Here is a 22,909-nt window from a genome sequence, read left to right on the forward strand (position 1 = left end):
ATCCATCATAATGTCAAGATGAAAAAGTGTAATATGAAATTTTAAACCCAAGGAGTATTTTAGTTTTTGAGGTTTTGTCTCTATTCATTGTCATTTCTCTCTCTTTTTTTTTTTACATCTTTATTTCACTTTAGATATTGCCAGTTTACACAAACCAGCATGAAACATGGTGTTGCTAATATGTGATCCAAACATTTCTTTTAAAGAGGGGTTTTCAGAAAATTTTATGGTAAACACAAGTTTCAAACATGGCAGGAACTAAATGAATATTTGTGGGAAGAAAAATGAAATAAAAGAGTTTTGGGGCATCTCATTCTGTAGACAAATTTGTATTAAATTAGTTCAGGGGATTGGGGGCAGGAGGAGAAGGGGACGACAGAGGATGAGATGGCTGGATGGCATCACTGACTCGATGCACATGAGTTTGGGTGAACTCCAGAAGTTGGTGATGGACAGGAAGGCCTGGCGTGCTGTGATTCATGCGGTCGCAAAGAGTCGGACACGACTGAGCGACTGAACTTAACTGAATACTGTACTTTACTAAGCACTTATTGATGAGTAAAGAGAATTGAAGTGTGGACTTCCCTGGTGGTCCAGTGGTTAAGACTGTGCTTTCAGTGCAAGGGGCAAGGGTTTAATCCCTGGTCAGGGAACTAAGATCCCATATGCCATGCACTGTGGCTAATAAATAAATTTCAAGTTCTTAGTCATTCTACTCTATCTTAAAAACAAAATAAAGAGAATTTAAGAGCCTGCTCTGTCATTTACTAACTTGGTCAAGCTGTTTAAACTTGCTAATAAGCCTTAATATTTTTTCCTGTATTGTGAAAACAATGATATCATATCCTGTACATGTCATAGACTGCTCATGAGGATTACACGAGATAATCTCCACAGCTGGTTCATAGTGCTTGCCAAGGAGTAAATGCTCCAAGATTAGCCATTATCATCATTATTAAACTAAAACAGATTGAGAGATTTAAAATCAAAGCCAGCAGAGAGACATTATGTGAACTGTACACAGTGCTTCCTTATTAATGGTCTTGTTTGAACCTCCCAACAACCCTCAAGGCTGGAAGACACTGGAACTCCATCACTACTAGCCCTGTGACAACCCCTGAGGTGGGCAAAGGCAGATATGCAGGCTGTTTATGGAGCATGATACCTCCAGACCTGATGCACTGGTCCTGAGAGGTGATTTTTTAAAAAATTATTTTGTTAAAATATAGCTGATTTACAATGTTGTGTTAGTTACAATGTTGTGTATAGCAAAGAGATTCATTTATACATATATATATATACACACACATTCTTTTTCATATTCTTTTCCATTCTGGTTTATCATAGAATACGAGCATAGTTCCCTGTGCTATACAGTAGGACCTTTGTTGTTTATCCATTCTCTCTCTATATAATAGTTGGCATCTGCTAACCCCAAACTCCCAGATCCCTTTCCTACCCTCTCCCCATTGGCAACCACAAGTTTGTTCTCTCTGTCTGTGAGTCTGTTTCTATTTTGTAGTTAAATTCATTTGTGTCATAGTTTAGATTCCACATATAAACGATATCATATGGTGTTTGTCTTTCTCTTTCTGACTTACTTCACTTAATATGATAATCTCTAGGTTCATCCACGTTGCTGCAAATGGCATTGTTTCACTCTGTTTTTTATGGCTGAGCATGTATACATACATTTTTTTAATCTTTTCATCTGTTGACGGGTATTTTAGTTGCTTCCATGTTTTGGATACTGTGAGTAGTGCTGCTGTGAACACAGGGGTACACGTAAGCTTTTGAATCGTAGTTTTCTCCAGATATATGCCCAGGAGTGGGATTGCAGGATCATGTGGTAGCTCTGTCTTTAGTTTTTGAGGAACTTCTACGCTGTCCTCCATAGTGGCTGTAGCAGTTTACATGCCCACCAACAGTGTAAGAGGGTTCCCTTTTCTCCACACCCCTTAGAGGTGATTTATATGTGACAGAACTGCTGGAGGAGACAGACCCCTCTATCTTCTTCAGTGTTGATAGGACTTCTGTATTTTATGACTTTATAATATTGCTATTTAGAGTACAGAAGAATGCCACCTTGAGGGCCCCAAAGTAGAAATGTTATAACCAAATTCTTCCCAGAATCATCACAGTCAGTTTTCTCAGATATTACAAAACAGAGAAGTTTCCCCACAAAAGGCATAGGTTTTACTACAAATCTTGCTCTTTTTTTTTTTTCTGGTCTAAGCCTCCTAGGATGGGAGGAAGTGGACGTCACCAGTCCTACATGGATATTTGGAGAAATTCAAGGAAGGGAGCCTCATAAGCAGAGGGACAAGAAACCAGTCCAGGCAAGATCTGAAATTTATTGCTTGATCTTATCGAGTAGAAAAGAAAGGTTCTTTGTTTTAAAAAAACTTCTGGCCTATATCTGTCCTTTGGACTTCTGAACCTTTCCCTCATTGCTTTATAAAAACAACCTGTTAATTAACTTCGTGCCTGTTAGAAAGAAGTGAACTTCCTCTGAACTCTAAGGATTCTTGGTGAATTTGTAGAGCTGGGGCTCAAACAAGCAAAGGGCAATGGCTGGCTGACCTGGGGTTTTATTCTGACTTTGCTTCCAGCTAGAGGCCCACCACTCTGGGTCTGAGTTTGCCTACTTTAAAATGAGTTCTGTGGATGAGATCAGTGGTGATAACCTTTTTCAGTAAAAGGCCAGAGAGCAAATATTTTTGACTTTCTGGACCATATGGTCTTCAGCAACTACTCAGTTCTGCTGTGAAAGGATAAAAGCAGGTACAGATAATATGTAAACAAATGAGTGTGACTTTGTGTTCATAAAACTTTATTTATAAAAATAGGAAGCAGCTTAGATTTGGCCCCTAGGTTGTGGTTTGCAGACCTGTGGGCTGGATGATGTAGAATTTTCTTCTATTGCTAATATTTTGTGATTCAACCTGTTTTAATAGCAATACTATTTCCCTGGGAAAGTCACCTTGGTTATGCAAACATCTGTTGAATATGGAGTTTGTGAGGTACTTAAGTATTTTTCTGCTGGTCACTGCAGTGTTCCTGGAGAAGGAAATGGCAACCCACTCCAGTATTCTTGCCTGGAGAATTCCATGGACAAAGGAGCCTGGCAGGCTACAGTCCATGGGGTCGCAAAGAGTCGGACACGGCTGAGCAACTCTCACTCGTTCTCACTGCAGCGTTATTCACAATGACTCAATATGGAAACAATCTGTGTCCATGGAGGGATGTATGGATGAAGAGGAAATAGTTTTTAATTTTTTAAATTAAAAAACCTTTTTATTTTATATTGTAGTACAGCTGATTAACAATGCTGTGATAGTTTCAGGTGCACAGCATAGCTACTCAGTCATATAACGCATGTATCCATTCTGCCCCAACCCCCCCAACCCCCATCCGGGCTGCCACATAACACTGAGCAGAGTTCCCTCTGCTATACAGTAGGTCCTTGTTGGTGAGCCATTTTAAATATAGCAGTGTGTACATAGCCTTCCCAGACTCCCTAACTATCCCTTCTCCCCAACCTTCCCTCTATCCTTCCCCTCTGCTGCTGCTAAGTCGCTTCAGTCGTGTCCGACTTTGTGCAGCCCCATAGATGGCAGCCCACCAGGCTCCTCCATCCCTGGGATTCTCCAGGCAAGAACACTGGAGTGGGTTGCCATTTCCTTCTCCAATGCGTGAAAGTGCAACCATAAATTCATCCTCTCAGGCTGTATGTCTGTTTCTGCTTTGTAAGTCTATTTGATACACAATGGAATATTATTGTCATGAAAAGGAAGAAATCTTGTCATTTGTGACAACATGGGTGGACCTTGAGGGTATTACATTAAATGAAATACGTCAGAGAAAGGCAAATACTGCATGATCTCACATATATATGGAATCTGGAAAAGCTGAGGCAGAGAATACATCGGTGGTTCCTGGGGGCTGGAGGGTGGGAGAAAGGCAGAGATGGTGATCTAAGGAATAAATTGCCAATTAGAAGATTAATAAGTTCTGGAGATTAATGTACAACATCATGATTATAGTCAACAACACTGTGTTGCATTCAAAGTTGCTAAGGGAATAGATCTTAAGTGTTCTCACCATCAAAAAGAAATGATAATTATGTGAAGTGATGGAGGTGTTAGCAAACACTATGGTGGTCACCATGTAGCAACACATTCATGTATCAAATCAACTCATCTCATCTTACACCCTAATGTATAAAATGTGGTATCTTTGTCTGGTTTTGGTATCAGGGTGATGGTGACCTCATAGAATGAGTTTGGGAGTGTTCCTTCCTCTGCAGTTTTTAAAAACAGTTTCAGAAGGCTAGGTGTTAACTCTTCCCTAAACGTTTGATAGAACTTGCCTGTGAAGCCATCTGGTTCTGGACTTTTGTTTGTTGGGAGTTTTTAAATCACAGTTTCTTAAACTTACACAATGTAATATGTCAATGATACCAGAGTAAAATAAGCATTTTTCTGCATCTTCTCTTACTTTTCTTTCTCCATTATTGAGTGCCTACCATGTATATTATAAATATAGATTACTACCTTAATGTCATTTTGCTCAAGATCGTGTGTGTTTAGGGTTTGTTGTTGGGGGCGGGTGTGTGGGGAGCAGGCTATACGGAGGGTAGGATGAAGGAAGGTAGGTTCAGTGTGGTTTTCTGTATGGGATGGCTGACCAGGTGTGATGACCCAAACCTGTGAGAACTCCCAGACGTTAGCCCCGACCTCAGGTGCTCTAAAGGGTAACTGCTTCTGTATATGGAGCTGGGAGAGTGTGTGAGGTTAAGATTATGGAAAAGCGTGTCTCTGTTTAAAGGAGAATGTGACTGCTCTTATTGGAAAAAATCAAACTGGAAATATGTGTTGTGATCACTGTGGCCCCAAGCCACACTCACAAGGGCAAACTGTGTTGAACTCCCTGCTTGAGGACCCTGGCTGTTCGCCCAGGAGGATGCTCTGTCCTGGACCGTTGCTGCCCTTCCTGGGGGCGCCATGAAGGACAGGAGACCACTTCAACCCCATTCACTTTTAAGAGCTTCCCCTAATGAAAAGAATATAGCACACCAGCCAAGTATCAGGAGCAACAGTGTAGCACATGCTTACTCTTCATAAAGTCACACTATTGTTACATAAGTCTTCCTTGAAACTCTTGTAATGTACCAGAGGAAATATTTTAAAAGACCAGAGAATCATGTGTCATGATAGCTTGCCTATTTTTGTGAAAGAGTATTATTTTAACTCAAATATTATATTGGCTTTACAAATCATAAACAGCAGTAAGTGTTTATTTAAAACATCTCCCTCTGCCCACACCCACTGACCCTCCGGCTTCTATGTGCTGCGTCCCCACTGCAAATGACGTATTTTGTGTCCTTTCTGACCTCGCGTGTGTGTGTGTGTCTGCATGAGTATCCGTTGATGGTGATGCCCTGCTTATGCTTATCCAGGCTCTTGTGTCACCAGACTGAAGTCTGTCTAGCTGCAATGTGGCAATGCTTTCGATAGATCCTGGATGCTTAGCATAGGAAGTAAAAAGAAATCTCATCCCTAAACACATACAATTGCATTTGTATGTTTCACAGAAGGCCAGCTGAATCCAGTTCTCTGAAGTGGAGGTTTGCGTCTATTTCTAGCACCAAGTTCTACTTTTACCTAAAATATTCAGAGGATTGAGGTAATGGTGCTTGTTTTCCCACAGTCATGAGGCTAACTGACCACTTAAAATTTTTACTTTCTTAGTGTTAGTTGCGGAGAAGGCAATGGCACCCCACTCCGGTACTGTTGCCGGGAAAATCCCATGGATGGAGGAGCATGGTGGGCTGCAGTACATGGGGTTGCAAAGAGTCGGCCATGACTGAGCGACTTCACTTTCACTTTTCACTTTCATGCATTGGAGAAAGAAATGGCATCCCACTCCAGTGTTCTTGTCTGGAGAATCCCAGGGATGGCAGAGCCTGGTGGGCTGTCATCTATGGGGTCGCATAGAGTCGGACACGACTGAAGCAACTTAGAAGCACTGTTAGTTGCTCAGGTGTGTCTGATTCTTTTCGACCCCATGGATTATAGCCCACTGTGCTCCACTGTCCATAGGATTCTCCAGGCAAGAATATCGGAGTAGGTAGCCATTCCCTTCTCCAGAGGATCTTCCTGACCCAGGGATCGAACCCAGGTCTCCCACATTTTGGGCAGATTCTTTATCATCTAAGCCACCAAGGAACAGTACCTCTAATCCTCACCAAATAGCCCTTTGGTGCAATGATTATATAGAAACTTACTTGAATCTATCAGGTGGAGAGATATCTGAGTGCTTGAAGCAGATAATAAAGGGAGATAATATAGGACTGTATAAACCAAAATGTCAATTAACCAAAAGAAGCATAACTATACATCACTCTCCAACTCAGTTCCTAGTTGGCTTTGAGTCTCCATTAATCCCTAGTCATATCACCAGGGGCTCCCTAGGGCCCCTTGGAGCCGAGCCCATCTTCCTGCCTCTCCCACATGGCAGCAGACATTTCTGTGGATCTTTCTCGGTGGTTTCTTTTTGCTCATATGAGGAATGGAAAAGACTGGAGGAGAAAAGCTTAATAGTCTAGTTTGCTAAACATTTGAACCATTTAAAATGGGCTGACAAAAATCAAAGACAGAATGTGGATTGTTGTGGGGGGAAGTTAACAGCTATTAACTGCAGTTGACAAAAATGAATTGTTTTGCAGACAAAGGAAAGTTTAGGAAATTTAAAATCTATTGAGAATGTCCAAGAATAATGAGCAAAGGCGAAATCTATGTCACATCCTACTGAACACAGATGTAAATCTGACCTGTGTGCACAAGGGAAATGGTTAAAATTAGAGCAAAGTCATTTCCTGATTAATACAGATGAGTGCATGCTTTCAAAAACTAGTAGGTCCAATGAGAAGGCAGATTTTCTATGGAAGGAAACTAATAGAAGAAAATATGTTAATAATAGCACTGACATCATCATGACAGAGAAAAGGAAAACTCTGTGTATATGTGTGTGTGTGAGAGAGAGAGAAGAGGGGTAAGAAGGAAATACAGGAAATATGACAGAAGTAGAATTAAAAGCACAGAACTTTATTATATCCTAAAATGACTTTTTTTAAAAAGAACAAATCCATGGTATAGATAAACTTGGAAAAGTGATATCAGAATTCTAAAGGCTTTACTTAGAATCTATAACATTTAGTTCTTAAACTGTTTGCTTATTTTTCTATGACTGTAAGGAGGATATATCATAATGTTGACTTGGATGATGAAGGGTGACATCACCAGCTGTCCTGTATACAAATCTGGTATTTTATGCTTTACCATTCCCCATGACAAGTTCCATCTTGCTGCCCGTAACCCCCTGCAGCTGCAGCCAAGCCTGGAGTCTCGCTGCCCTGACGGGGCCCAGGACTTAGGACAAGGCTCCTAGAGCCCAAGGTGGAGCAGATGTTGTCAGCTCTGTGGGGTTTTTGTTGACTGCTCCCTGTTTTTTGCTGTTCTCCCATACAGGGCCTCTGGCTAAAGCCTCTCCAATTCTAAATGGAACAACACAAGACACCCCCACCCCAGGCCCCCTTCACCTCCTTCTCTGATAGGCTTGTCAGATTTAGGAAACACTACAGATGTCACAGATAATTCTGTAGTGTAAGTAGGTCCCATGAAAGATTTGGGATATACTGACACTACAAAATGATTCACTATTGATCTGAAATTCACATGTAACTGGCAACTTGGATTTTACCTGGTGAGCTTATTATCTGAACTCTGGGAACCCTCAGCATACCTGGGAAGGGTCTTAGGAAAGACAGAATAGGGTATTTGGGGCAGGGTGTTCCCTTTTCCTTCCCTCGGCCCATCTGGGTAAGGATCTGAATTTTGCGTATTTAAGGAGCAATTGCAGCACAGAAGAGTAGCTGGTGAGTGATGAATCTGCTGTACAGAGAACAGATCAGACAGGGCTGGCGGGGAGGCGGGTGGGGAGGGGGCGGGGAAACAGGGAAACACCAAAGACGAAACTAGAGACGCAGCCACACCTTCAAGCTACACTTATTGCACAAATGTAAAAACGCACAAGTATGCCCGTGAATGAATTTAAAAATGTGTTCATTTCCTGAGCCAACTTTATTTAACTTATTAACCTCGTCTGTAGCTGTGCAGAATCTCCTAGTGAGCAAGAACACACACCCGCCGTCTCTGGTGGGAATCGGCCACCCAGGGCCAGAGGTGCTGGGATACAGTGGGTCAGCTGAGCTACAGTCTAGAAGCATCTCTTCCCTAATCCTGAGATCCTAATTTGCCTTGGTCCAGAAGGAACACCTGTTGTTTAACCTCTAATGGCTTTCTTGCAAGTAAGATGGGAACCTATTAGTTCTCAAGCCAGCAAAAGTTCTAAGCTGAATGATAATTGCTGACATTTGAGGCACCTAGAATGAAAACTGAATAGTTTAGCATAGATTTTTCCTTCTAATTAATTCATCATTTATCTTGACTCGATATGATGATCTTTTTTATCGAACTAGTCTTTATTGGAGTAATGCTAAATTCTACCAAAGTCAACACTAGTTACAATGGAGAGGATTTTCTTCTTGGACCCAATGTTATTTTAAAAAATGTTCCCTGAAACCCTCCAAAACAATACATACACTGTCACACACAATCCATAGCTATATTCCTACATAGGTCCAGTGTCATGGAAACCAGCTAAGCTCTTCTGTGCCTCTCTGACGAAAATCTGACCAAAAGACAGTGTCATGGCATAAATCCAAACTCAGTTTAGAGTGAAAAGGAGGTGCTGGGTGTGTATAGATAGTCAGGAGGTTTAAAATGAAATGAAATAAATCTGCGTTTGGTTATAATGAAAGGAAACATCAGTTGTGCCATCAGTGTTACTACATCATCCATTTCTTATTGTCTCACAATGACAGTTCAGGTCTTTCGGGAGAGTCATTTTGTGTATATCTTGGGATTTTAAAAGCTTTCCAGCTCTGTGATGCTCAGCAATCAGGGTGTCTGATTCGTGGAGAGGGTCATAGCCGTGAACGGGAGGGTTTGGTGATGGAGAGCAGGAGTTGGGAGGGATGAGAGTACTGGGCCTAGGATGCTGGGTGGGCATCTTGGGAACATCTCCCCCGTGTGCTGTCTCCCTTAGTCCCCGAGTTGCAGTTTCCTCTGGTGATACCGGAGACGCAGATGGAGGAGGAACGGAATGCGTGACTGTGGCCGGAGGCTGGGATGCCTCGCGGGGAGTGGGTGGGGTTTGGTGACTGGAGACCGTGTGATACCCGCGAGAGGACCACGTGCAGTGTCTGGGGACAGCTGAGGCGCCGCCCGGGGGGCGGGGGCTGGTGCGCGGGGCCGGCTCTGCACACTCACCCGTGCTGCTCTGGATGGTCCTCACGGTGGTGGTGGTGCGCGGCGGGGAGGAGGACCGCAGCGACACGCACTCGTCGTCCTGCGAACAGCCCTTCTCGATGGCTCGCACGTAGCTGTGGCTCCGCATGCGGAAGCAGCCAGGCATCGGCAGGTCCAGGGCCTCCACCGCCTGCGACTCCAGCTCACTGAACACCGACTCGCACACCGACTCGAACTGCCCGTTCACCTCCATTTCGCTCACCTGTGGGGCCAGATGGGACGTTAGCAACCGCTCTTCCCGGGGAGAAGCCAACTCGCCCTCCGAACATCTCCAAACCACTTCTCCCAGAGGAACGCCCCATCAGATAGCATTCAATTCGAACGCATTTTTAGCTCCTCAGCAAAGAGATCAAACCAGTCAACCCTAAAGGAAATTAACGCTGAATATTCACTGGAAGGACTGATGAAGCTTGGTCCCCTGATGTGAAGAGCTGACTCGTTGGAAAAGATGCTGGGAAAGACCGAGGGCAGGAGGAGAAGGGGACGACAGAGGATGAGATGGCTGGATGGCATCACTGACTCCATGGACATGAGTTTGAGTAGCTCTAGGAGTCGGTGATGGCCAGGGAAGCCTGGCGTGCTGCAGTCCATGGGGGTCACAAAGAGACACAACTGAGCCATTGAACAGCAGTATCCTTACAGACTAATGGGGTGGTATCTAGCTTATAGTCAATTAAATTCTAAAGAAAGAGGACTTTGTTTTTAGAATGCAAGGAAGCATGGTGTTGGGAAATCATTCCTCCAGCTCACGCTGAGGCACTAATTTTCCTTTATCCCTTCTCCAGCAGATATAAATGCAAACCTAGGGGCCAGTGTTACAGCCCACGGTCAGAGTTCATGTACTTCAATGGGGCAATTTTTGGCACAAACGTTTTAGAAGCTAGTATTTTTATTGTGCCTTTGGAAGTGACTAGTGTGTCAAATAATTTGTGTTGACTGGAGTGTACTTTATTGTAAAGTCTAGAAACAGGCCCTATATTTTCTGGCAAGATATATATATTCTGCACAAAAATAGGTCAACCCAGATATGTCAGTCTTGAATGACCCTATTATTGAGATTTTCAAACTATATACATACTATCTAAAAAAGGTTCACTCTTCTCTATAAAAAGCTGATATGGTCCACAAATTGTTTTTAAAATCTTCCAAATAAATTCTTCCCCTTTTTGAGGAATCAGTGTTTATTTACATATATTCCTCTGTATATAACTTACACTGGATTTGAACACCACATTAAAAAAAAAAAAAGCCAGACCAGGTTGTTTAATCGCTCAGTTGTGTCCAACTCTCTTGCCACCCAACAGACTGTAGGCCGCCAGGCTTCTCTGTCCATTGGATTTCCCAGGCAGGAACACTGGAGTGGGTTGTCCTTGTCTTCTCCAGGGGATCAAACTGTGTCTCTTAGATCTCCTGCACTGGCAGTTGGATTCTTTACCAATAGCACCACCTGGGAAGCCCCATATTATATTTATATGTATATCTTTATTTCATACTAAAAATCTGGGTTTTCAAGGACACAGAAGATGATAGAATTGGGATATTCTACAATGATTCATTTGGTTTTTTCCACAGTATATATACAACAGCCTCAGAATAGCAAACTAATACCACTGCTGCGCATACCACTATTAAAAACAGTTCACATTTCCTTCCTCTTGCATGTGCTCTCTCTGTTCGTTCCTCATTTAAAAATAGTTGTGCTACAGAATGAGGCCAGGCTCCACCTTTGCGGTACCAGGTGCTACTGCCAGCTCTGACAACCTTAAAAACTTGAACTTCACTTCTGGGGGAGTATACTGAAATGTAGATTTGAGAATCACTGGTTGGGGGGAAATAGCATTTAAGGTTGGAAGTTGTGTGTGCAAGATTGTGTATGAGTATTTTTGTATTAAAAGAATTTAAAGGCAAAAGAAAAAATTGCTGTGCTCGACTGACGTTATCAGAACACATCACGTACATGGTCTTTCCCACTGTGGCTCTCGTTAGTCCTAGTTTTACAAATGACTATATATTTAATGTTTGTTGCTACTTTTTTCATACAAAAAGGTAATTCTTTATTCAGCCTAGACACACATATAGGTCAAGTAGCTCTAGATAGCTTATAAAAACAAAGAGCGAGCCCCAAACCCAGCTCCAATTCTTCCTCCCCAGAAGAACCATTTTCAATTCTTCCAGGTGAATTTTAACGGTATTTGCATCCATATTGCCAGACACATGCTTATGTGAATCTCCTGATATGTTCAGAGACCTCTGATAACCTCTTGGTTTCCTTCCTGCCCTTGAAACATCTGTCTGGGTGCCTCCTACTACAATCTGTGGCTGCTAAGCCCACTGCTGTGCTGGGATCTCCCTTCCCCATCATTCCGGGGGTGCCTTTCATTATCTGACTGGTGGTGGCGCCCCAGTTCCCCTTTCCCTGTTTTATTCCCTCTTTTCAGTGGAGCACATCTCCTAGTGCTTTCTTGGGAAGGCAGCCCCCTTCACATTGCTGGAAAGGTCTGCACCACCTCCACCGTTAAGGGAGAGCTGCTTGTATTTAGGGTTTTAGCTGCATCCCTCCTCCTCCTAGGTATTTCTGGGCTTCTCTCCTTGTCTCTTAGCCTCCGTGTGTGCTAGAGACTGGGAAAACAGATATCTTTCTCACCTCTGAGCCTTTGTGTGTGTGCTGGTTTGCCCTATCCCTTCTGGAAGCTTTTTAGGATTTCTTTTTTTTTTTTTTTTTTGGTCCTGAATGCTCTAATGTTTCACCATGGCATTCCCTGTAGGGATCTTTGTCCATTCATTATATTAGGTACTGGGTGGGCCTTCTCAACCTGCAGATTCATATCTTTCAGTTCTGGGACCACTTCTGGGACCATCATTTCATTAGTAATTGCCTTCCTTCTGTGTCACTGCTCAGATTTTAAATTCATTTGGATTTATTTTTTATCTGGTTTAATGCCAAGAGTGGGAATATAGAGAAGGCTGAGCACTGAAGAATTGATGCTTTCAAACTGTGGTGTTTGATAAGACTCTTGAGAGTTCCTTGGACAGCAAGGAGATCAAACCAGTCAATTCTAAAGGAAATCAACCCTGAATATTCATTGGAAGGACTGATGCTGAAGCTGAAGCTCCAACCCTTTGCCCACCTGATGCAAAGAGCTGACTCAATGGAAAAGAACCTGATGCTGGGAATGATTGAAGGCAGGAGGATAAGGGAACGACAGAGGATGAGGTGGTTGGATGGCATTACTGACTCAATGGACATAAGTCTGAGCAAACTCCAGGAGATAGTGAAGGACAGGGAAGCTCTCGGCATGCTGCAGTTCATGGGGTGGCAAAGAACTGGACACGACTTAGCAATTGAACAACAACAATGCTGTTTCTACTATATCATGGTAATTCACTTCAACTCTCTGAGCCTCACTTTTTTCATCTGTAAAATGGGTATAATAATACCTCCCTCACAGGGATGCTTTTAAGGAGAAAAATAAAATATACAAGTGAACATTACTAGGCAGATAGTAGGCATTCCATAAGTACTAGATACTACTTTATAAGAGAGAGTGGTGGGAAGAATGAGAAAATGTACTCTAATTCTCTAAGGTTCATAAATTAAAAAATGATCTTTCTTATGCATGTGTGCATGTCTGTAGCCTACCAGCCTCCTCTGTCCGTGGGATTCTCCAGGCAAGAATACTGCAGTGGGTTGCCATTTCCTTCTCCAGGGGATGTTCTAGACCCACGGATCGAACCCATGTCTCCTGCGTTGGCAGGCACTTTCTTTACCACTGAGCTACCTGGGAAGTCAATCTTTCTTACAGCTGACATGAAATTAATGAGATAATATGCAAAGCTTATAGCATATGTCAGGTAAGTGATATATAGTAACTGTTCCATTGTTCTCATTTCCATTATTACTACTGCTATTATTGGCAATATTATTGCCACTAATACCCCAATTCCAGCAGATATTGAAGAAATTTATGAGTTAGGAGTCAGGACACCTAGGTGTTCTCGGTTCTGTCACTGACTAGCTGTGTGCTCAAAAATGTTTAATTCATCTCAGTTTACATTTCTGGTACAAATACAATGAAGGGATGGTTTAGGTCAAAAGTCACCACTAACCTGCTGGTATTACCATTGAGTACAATAACTGCCCTATCACATTTACATTTTTAAACTGGTGTACAAACCCAAACATCACTGGACAAAATATATCTGTGGGCTTCTAGTTTATCATTTTAGGTGAAGATGTTTGATTTGGGCTTGAAATAAATTGAGAAGTAAATTAAGCTAATTTGGAAATGAGAGTTATTATGCCCAATAGTTTTTAAAATGTGACTTTCTCAAATTCTTCTCAAGTCTTACTTTAAAAGCCCCCATTTTTTAGATGTGTATATAGGGAAAAAAAAGTAGAAAGGGAATAAACATATAAAAAGATGTTTGGTTCTCCTCATAATCTAAGCACAATCTGTTTTTAGGGATATTTTATTTCTATAAGGTATGAATGGTGGAAACAATTTAGTTATTCTATACCAATTTCTTAATTATAGCATTTTACTTTGATCTTTCTAGGAGCCTTTGATGAATAATATACCAGGTTTTAAGAAGGAATAGGCTATAATGCACTTAGATTCTATACTATTAGAGCTGCTACTGAAGATCTATAAGAGAGGTATCTCCAACATCACAACAACCAACTGCTTTTTGAAAAGCCTAGAATATATATAGTAGGATTACTTAGAAGAAGAAATCATTCCCTTTGAATAATGACAATGCTGGCACTGTGACAGAAAATTTGAAATCATCCTTCCTGATACTTTGTTCCTTGGAAAATGAATAAGATACTGGAAAAATGGTGTGTCATTAGGAATCCATTTAGGATGGTTCTGCTTCCTGTATTTTACTTAAGGTGCAATGATCATACCACTTGACACCCCCCCCCCCGCCCCCGGCCCCGCCGCCCTGGATCAGGGCCCACACGTGCCTCTTCAGTGATTTGTTGACATTGTACAAAGTTGTCACCAGAAAGTGACACAGTCTCAAGGTCAGATCTGTGGCACAGAGACTAAAAGCAGGCAGCTGCATGAGTGTGCGTCTTGATAAAGAAGCTCTCCTGTCGTAACTGTGTGAAATTATGAAAGCAGTGGGTGTGTATAAACATTTCCAGCAAAATACTCTAAACCCATGGATGTAGTCTTCAGGTGTGACACCGGAGATTTATAGACTATTTTACAATTCTGGAAGGCTGTGTGACCACGAGCCTGTCCAGAATAAAGATCAGTTAAAAAAATTATATTGTTTATATTGAAAAAAGTAAGAACAAAGCAAAGTTCAAATTTCACCAAATGAGACACCAAATATTTGCCTAAGAGTTGGGATAGTGAGCTTCACTGGACGCAGTAGCTGGCACACATAGATATGTGGACTCTTGGAGATTTCTTTAAGGAAATGTACAGTGGGCACACATTGGAATCCAATAGGCCAACTTTTCCTGACTTCCACCCTACCCTGATATTGGAGCCTCGCTGTGGTCCCTGCCTTTGCTTTTCAAGGATACATTTTAGCAGGAAGCTCTATTTTGATGGTGGGGACAAAATGAGAGGAGTGATCCTATTTCAAGGTCTTACTCTGATAGGTCAGAGATGCTTCAGGGCTTAGCCTACCATTTGACACCAAAGCCTGACCATCTTCACCACTACCACCATCATTAGTATCATCTCTACCACCACCATCGTTACCACCACCCTCATCACAATCCTCACCACCACTACCAGCACCATCTCCATCAACACTACTGCCACCATCAACAGCAGCAGCAGCACGACCATCACCACCACCGGTAATATTAATTCTCACCTTGATGATCACAAAGTCTTTCAAACTAGCCTCTCTGCCTCCTCAGGCTCTCTCTCATTCTCTCCAATTTTCCTACAATTAATTTTTTTTTTTGGCGGGGGAGCCGGATTAACTATCCTTCATCAAAGCTCTGATCGTCTGTTTTGCCTGCATAAAAGCTGAAGTTTTAATTAATCTTCAATCAGTCTCCCTCCTAATGGATAAGGTCCAGTCCCCTGGGCCCTGCATGGAAGGCCGTGCATGAAAGATGCGTCCAAGACAAAATTCAGAACAGATTGCCCATTGCTGTGGCTACAAGTATTCTGAACTTCAACCACACACTATTGCTTGCATATGCTTTGGGGTTTCCAATGTGGTGCTAGCAGTAACTGCTTTAGGCCAGCATTGTTCAAAGTTCAGATATACACTACTTTAATAAATACTTCTTTATTAATACATTATTTATTAGAATCACCTGGAGTATCTGTTAAAATGTACATTCCTAGACCCCATGCCTAGAAGCGCTCTCTTTAGAATCCTGGGCACTGAACACTTTTTTTTTTAAATTCTCTTGGGTATCTTGTTGACAATTTCATGACCATAAAGTCCCATTTAACTTTTGGTTACTTACATATCTTACAGGGTGTTTATAAGGATTAAGATTATGAGCATATAAAGCAGTTGGCACAGTGCCTGACCCAGTAAAGTTGGCTCTTATGGCTAATTTTTGTCCTGCCCACCTCAGTGTTTTTCTGGTGTTCAAGTAAATAACATTTGTTATTGTTATTTGTTATAAATAACATTTATTTTTTGGTATAATCTCCATTAAACTATAAACTTTGGGGGAGCAGGAATGAGGCATTATTCACTACTGAATAACTTGCAGGATCTAGCCCGGTGTTTTGCTCAATAATATCAGCTGAGTTAATAGCATAGTGCTTTTAAAAGCAATTAATTAGTTAACTTTTGTCTGCTCTGGGTCTGTGTTGCTGTTCACGGATTTCGGCAAGTGGGGGCTCCTGTCGAGTTGCAGTGCTTGGGCTTCTCACTGTGGTGGCTTCTCTTGTGGAGCACAGACTCTAGGCACTTGAGTTTCAGTAATTGTGGCTCTTGGGCTTAGTAGTCTGGGCGCATGGGCTTAGTTGCCCTTCAACCAGGGATCGAACCCGTGTCCCCTGCATTGGCAGGTGGATTCTTAACCCTGGACCACCAAGGAAGTCCCAAGTATGGTGCTTATTTTAAAAAACTGATAAAAATTAAAATTCAGAACTCCTAAACTTTATTTCCAAAAAAACCCCCCCTTTTTTTGTGCTTCCAGAAGAAGCGCCTCCTGCTCCTCTGGTGGCCCCTGAAAGTTGCAGTGTCCACCCTCCAGGAGTCCTAGGTTTAACCCTCGCTTGGGATGAGGCAGCCTAACCCCCTCCCATATTCCCTGGAAGCACTGAGAAGCTTTAGCTGAGTATTTCAGATGCAGTATTAAGTTAACTTTACTGAGTCTTCATCCCTAATTCAGGGTAGCAGTTCTTAGAAGTAGACTTGTGTCTTACAACCAAGACACAATATTCACCTAGGACCCAGCTGAAATAAACAGATCACATCTCATTTCCCAGCCTTTGTCCCTGTTTTGATGACTTGCTTAATACTTTTAGGATTAGACACTGCCTAGGTTTTGCCAATGATGTTCACCCTGTCCTTCTATCCTTCAAATGTCTTTGCAACTGAAGCCTCATCCATCAACTCCTTAATGACAAATGTGCCGGTGCAGGCTGACTGCTAAAGAGTTTCCTCAAGGACTCCCCCCACGTGCTTTACCCCAGCTGCCCAAGGACCCCTCTGCTGCTGGTCGGACTGTTGGTCCCCAGAGCCGGCTGTGGCCAGTCACAGGCAGCATTTAGACTGGGGCCCCTGCCCGACCCACTCAGGGGATGTCAACCTCCTCGCGTCACAGCCCCTGGGTTTCCCCAACTGCCCCGTGCAGTTCACTGCCCATGGCCGCGGGGCTCACCTGGCTGATGGTGCTCATGGCGCGCATGTAGCTCTCGTTCCTGGAGCGGAACTTCGGGGACGTGAGCAGCCCTGCAGGGTCCAGGCTGTCGAGGCTTCGGTTGATGGAGACCTCACTGACCGCCCTCAGGTAACTGTGACTCCGGATCTGGAGTTTGGGGGAGTGCTCATTGGAAATCCTGGAGGAGAACAACGGAGAGTGTGCGTCGAGTCCTGTTCCACCGTGCGGGCGGGAGTAAGACAGGGCAAGTTCCGACTGCCAGGGCCACCCTACATACTAGTGCGAGAAACACAGATGCCCTCCCGTGGTCGTTACACTCCCCCGTGGGGTCTGGGAAGAAAGCTTTTGATGGGAAATCATTGAGAGAAATTATAATTCCTTCAGCCCATGAAATAATGTCCTCAATCACATTTTCCTAGACATCCTAGGGGGCATCGTGTAGTTGCCATGCCTGCCCTAGAATTCTTCCCGGTTGTAATTTGTGAGCTTTCCCTTTGTACTCATTTCTTTTCTATGCCATCTTCTATTTTATTTTTTATTGTGGTAAAAGTCACATAATATATAGAATGCACTATTCATATTATCTGTGCAGTTCAGTGGCACTAAGTACATTCACATTGTTGTGCACCTCTCACCATCATCCATCTCCTGAATGTTTCACCTTCCTGAACTGAAACTCTGTCCCCAGTAAACACTAGCTCCCCATTCCCCCCGCCCTACCTCCCCATCCCCTGATCCCCCCTCCCCTCTACACCCGAAGACCCTGGCGTCTACCAACCTACTTTCTGACTCTATGAATTTGACTATTCTAGGTATCTCACATAAGTGGAATCAAACAGTATTTGCACCTACTGTATATTGGAATGCACTTTTAAGGTTAGCTTAATATATGTCCTACAAACAAGATTGTCCTTTGTTTTGGATTTTCTATTAATGGCAAATGGCAAATGGGTGTCTGTAACTCTATCAATATCTCTATCCATCTTTATATCATCTGTTTAATCGTTTCTCATTTAGTTGAGATTTAACAGTGAACAAAACTTAAATTTTAGACGTTAACATGTGCACATCTCTAAATCTTGATATTGAAAGGCAAGTCTTACATACATTATACTTGCAAGACTGTTTCCCAAGATGCATTGGCTTGGGGATGACCCACAGAGATGTTATGGGGAGGGAGGTGGGAGGGGGGTGCATGTTTGGGAACACATGTAAGAATTAAAGATTTTAAAATTAAAAAAATAAAAAACTAAAAAAAATAATTAAAAATAAAATTATAAAAGCGAATTGCACTTTGCAAAAAGCCAAGCTATCCAGAAGTGCACAGAGCAGAAAGTGGGTCTCCTTGTCCCCTTGTTCCTGCTCCAGAATCCCACTCCCCTGGAAGAATTACCCGTAACAATTTGCTATATAGCCTTCCTTACCCTTTCTGAACACATAAAAACAATTGTTTTCGTAATTAAAATTTTTTAATTGAAATATAGCTGATTTACAATGTTGTGTTAGTTTCAGGTATACAGCAAAGTGGGTTAGTTATATATTCTTTTTCTTTATAAACTATTACAAGATATTGAATATAGTTCCTTGTGCTATACAGTAGCACCTTGGTTTTTTTTAAAATCTATTTTATATACAGAAGTTTGTATATTTTAATCCTAAACTCCTAATTTATCCCTCCTCTCCCCTTTCCCCTCTGGTAACCATAAGTTTGTTTTCTATGTCTGTGTTTTTAAAGTAATTTTTGAATTTTGTTTTTGTGTGGGATTCAGGGTGATTTTGTTTCTTTCATTATTAAAAAAATTTGCTATAATATTGTTTGCAATTTAAAAAGTTGGTAAGGAGAAAGATGTAGGCCCAATAAGCTTCTATTATTTATAATTTTTCTGGAGATCATAGCTAATGAAATTAGAAAAAAAAGAAATAGAGAATATAAATATTCTGAAGAAAGAGAGAAACTTTGAGTATTTACAGATTATACAATTAATTCACTAGAAGATAAAATCAAATGAAAACTTTTAGAACTAATAAGAGTGATTGCCCAAATAGTTACATACAGGGTAAAAACAGAGAAATCAATAGTTTTTCTATATACTACCACCACCAAATAGAAATTTTAATTTAAAAATCCATTCAAAATGATAAACATAATAAGTAGAAGCTATGAAAAAGACGTGCACCAGAAATTTTTGAAAAAGTAATAAAACTTTATGCAAGGCAATAAGCAAGTAGTAAATAAAAACAATTTTCCTGGATGTGAAACTCAATATTGTAGAAAATTTTAAACTTCCTAAATTAATTTATAAATTTAATACTTGTTGTTCAGTCGCTAAGTGGTGTCCAACTCTTTGTGACTCCATTAACTGCAGCACGCCAGGCTCCTCTGTCCTCTCCTATCTCCTCTGTCCTATCTTGAGGAGTTTGCTCAGACTTGTCCATTCCTGATCCAGGGATCCAACCCAGATCTCCTCCGTTGCAGGCAGATTCTTGACCATCTGAGCACCAGGGAAGCCCCTGGTAAATTTAATACTAAAAGCTGAGGATTTGATTAATGGCCACTTTTTGCAACTACACTGAAGGAGGGGCCAAATCGAATAGATCTGGAATTTAGCATCAAAAGGAAACCTCTTGTGTATTTTACTAATACAAAAGAGAAACTGATTGTTCTAGCAATGTTCCCTATGGATCCTAAAAGTAGCTGCCAAACATAAAAGTACCTCTGCCAGGTCAGGCAAGTATTTTGCATGCCTTATGTGCCATTATGGAGATTCACCACGGACCACTTTATAAATGCTCGTGCCAAAAACCTCTGTCAGAAAACAAATACACCGAAGAGTACATTTTCCCACTGAGATCTCTTCTAGGGAAAGAGAGCCTTCACTAGAAGCATTTACAGCCTAAAGTTCACTTCCACTAGAACTTGAGAGAAGACAAATGTATTTCTTTGGCTCTTTTGTAGCCTGACCCAGAGCAATGGTATTGCCAACATAAATGAGGCTGCGCTTCCAAACACTTATCAGGGCAGCAATGTGGGCAGCTGTTTCATAAATGGTCTGCATTCAAAAGAAGAACTGAAAAGCTCAGTGTTTTGAACAATGAGGGTGTGTCTGCTGGCTGAGATGGAGAAATGAGGCATCCTTGAAATAATCATTCAGTCCTGCAACTCGTTATGAAAGAAAGCATAATTCCAAACTGGAAGATCATTCAGAAGAGATCGAATAGTTCTACTTTGGTGAGTCATTCCTGATGAAACAACACCTACTTTAATGATACACGAAATATAAGGAAATGAGCTCTTTGATCTTGTCCACTTACAGAGCAGTGCCCACAGCTCTCATCATAAAGGGTACAGTATGTATGTGTGCTCCTGAAGATGAAACACTCATGAAAGAAACACCAAAAGAGAATGAGTTGATTATCAACTCTAGAGGAAGTTGATTTGCTAAGAAGAAAAGGCATGTGCATATTCAGAAACATTAGCTCTTAGATTAGATTCATGATCGATGTTAGCCTATTATAAGGACAGCCATCATATTTCACGTTCTCCCTAAATTGCTTATGCTAAGTTAACCTTTCATGGCTTATCCCAATGGAATTGAGATTTTGGCCTGGTTGGGCCCCATTCGTTATCATGTCCTTTAACTGCACCCAAAGATGGGATGCCCTTAAATGGCAGTGAGACAGCTAGACAAACAAGTTTGGCCAGTGTATCAGTAAGGTTTCCATTGCAAAAAGAAAAAATGCAATAATACTTGGAAAACAACACTTAATACACTTTACTTTTTGAATATAGTTTTATTAATTTTAATTGTGTTTATTTTAAAAGATATTTTAATTCTATTGTAGTATAGTTAATTTACCATAATGGGAAAGAATATGAAAAAGAATGCATGTGTGTATATATATATATATATGAATCACTTTGCTGTACAGCAGAAATTAGCACAATTATTGTAAATCAACTACACTTCATATTCTGTGATAACCTACATTAAGGAAGTTGATTTACAATGTTGTGTTAATTTCTGCTGTACAGCAAAATGATTCATGCACACACACACACATAATCCATTTTTTTCATATTCTTTTCCATTATGGTTTATCACAGGACATTGAAATATAGTTCCCTGTACTATACAGTAGGACCTTGTTTATGCATTCTATATATAATAGTTTACCTCTGTTAATTTCAAACTCCCAATCCATCCCTCCCCCTTCCCCCCTTTACCTTCGGCAACCACAAGCCTATTCTCTCTGTCTGAGAACACAGCATTTTAAATCACTGTTCCCAAAGAGAGAATGATTAATCCTGTAATATATCACTAACATTGTAACTCCACAAGATGAATAAGCTCCAGGGATCTAATGTACAGCACAGTGCACGTGTCCTATCACTCAGTCGTGTCCGACTCTTTGCGAGCCTGTGGACTGTAGCCCTGCAGGCTCCTCTGTCCATGGGATTCTCCAGGCAAGAACACTGGAGTGGGTTGCCATGCTCTCCTCCAGGGGATCTTCCCAACCCAGGGATCGAACCCAGGTCTCCTGCATTGCAGGCTGATTCTTTACCACTGAGTCACCAATAACTACATAATAACAAATAAAATGGAAAACTTACTCAAGGGGCTCAGAGCAAGGCCCACGAAGAAGAATAAACCTGAAGAGAGATTATGCAGGCTAAGAAATTAAAAGAAAAGAATAAGGAAAAACATACAGAGCTTCAAAGATGGTGGGACACCATCAAACACACCAACATACATGTAATTGGAGTTCCAAAAGGAGAGGTAGAAAATACATTTGAAGAATTAGCGGCCAAAATCATCCCAAATCTGATGAAAACTCATATATCTAAGAAGCTTAAAAAAACTCAAAGTACTATGAACTCAGTGAGACCCATACCTAACCATATCCTTGTAGAAGTGTCAAAAGGACAAAGACAATGAGAAAATCTTGAAAGCAGAAAGAAATGACTCATCACTTACAGGGAATCATCAATAAGATTAAAAGCTGACTTCTCATCATAAATCAAGGATGCTAGAGGGCATTGAGATGAAATATCCCAAGTACTGAATGAAAAAGATGGTCAACAAAGAAGTCTATATAGAGAAAAACTATTTTTCAAAAAAGAAGTTAAGACTTCCCAGAAAAACAGACTGATTCATTAACAGCCACTTAGGGTCTTTTTGCAAACTTCTTTTGCAACACCATATTGTTCCTTAAACACTTCATTTCCCTTCTGTTTCTTAGAACTTTAACTTCATAAAGGGATCGGTTTCACCAACTGATCAGCCCCATCAGAGGAGCATAGCTTAGACACAGGAGCAACTTCTACATTTTAAGATTCAGACTGAAGGAACAAACTCCCATAGGTCCCTTGTTGTGTTCTTTGTTGCTCTTCCTCCATAAATGCTTGACATGGGGAATGAATGTCAGCATTATTTCTAGGAGACATGACACTGCCAAGTGTTGTAGACCTTGCTATCTCAGAAGTCCAGGGTGGGGTAAAAGGAAGATGAGGAAATAATCTTAGGGATTTTTCTTTGCTCCATTAGCTTCACTCTGTAGAGGAAAAAAACTGATATGGGTGGAGATTTGTTGACTGTTCTACTGGGAAGATTAGCAAAGAGCCACAGGCTGAGTATCTGCAAAGCCATAT

At 41.5% G+C, this 22,909-nt stretch overlaps 1 protein-coding gene across 7 annotated transcripts in view; it reads right to left on the reverse strand.

Moving 5' to 3' along the window:
• Positions 1–22,909, reverse strand: part of DLGAP1 (DLG associated protein 1) — a 299,101-nt gene that overhangs the window by 137,632 nt on the left and 138,560 nt on the right. For all 7 annotated transcript variants that reach the window (XM_018039625.1, XM_018039624.1, XM_018039626.1 and 4 more), the window contains exons 3-4: positions 17,260–17,437; positions 9,396–9,636 (exon numbers count right to left, since the gene is read on the reverse strand). In XM_018039625.1, coding sequence (XP_017895114.1) covers positions 9,396–9,636; positions 17,260–17,437 — 419 coding nt within the window. The remainder of the gene's footprint in view (positions 1–9,395; positions 9,637–17,259; positions 17,438–22,909) is intronic.

The sequence above is a fragment of the Capra hircus genome, chromosome 24 (assembly GCF_001704415.2).
Source record: "Capra hircus breed San Clemente chromosome 24, ASM170441v1, whole genome shotgun sequence".
Taxonomy (NCBI): Eukaryota; Metazoa; Chordata; class Mammalia; order Artiodactyla; family Bovidae; genus Capra; species Capra hircus.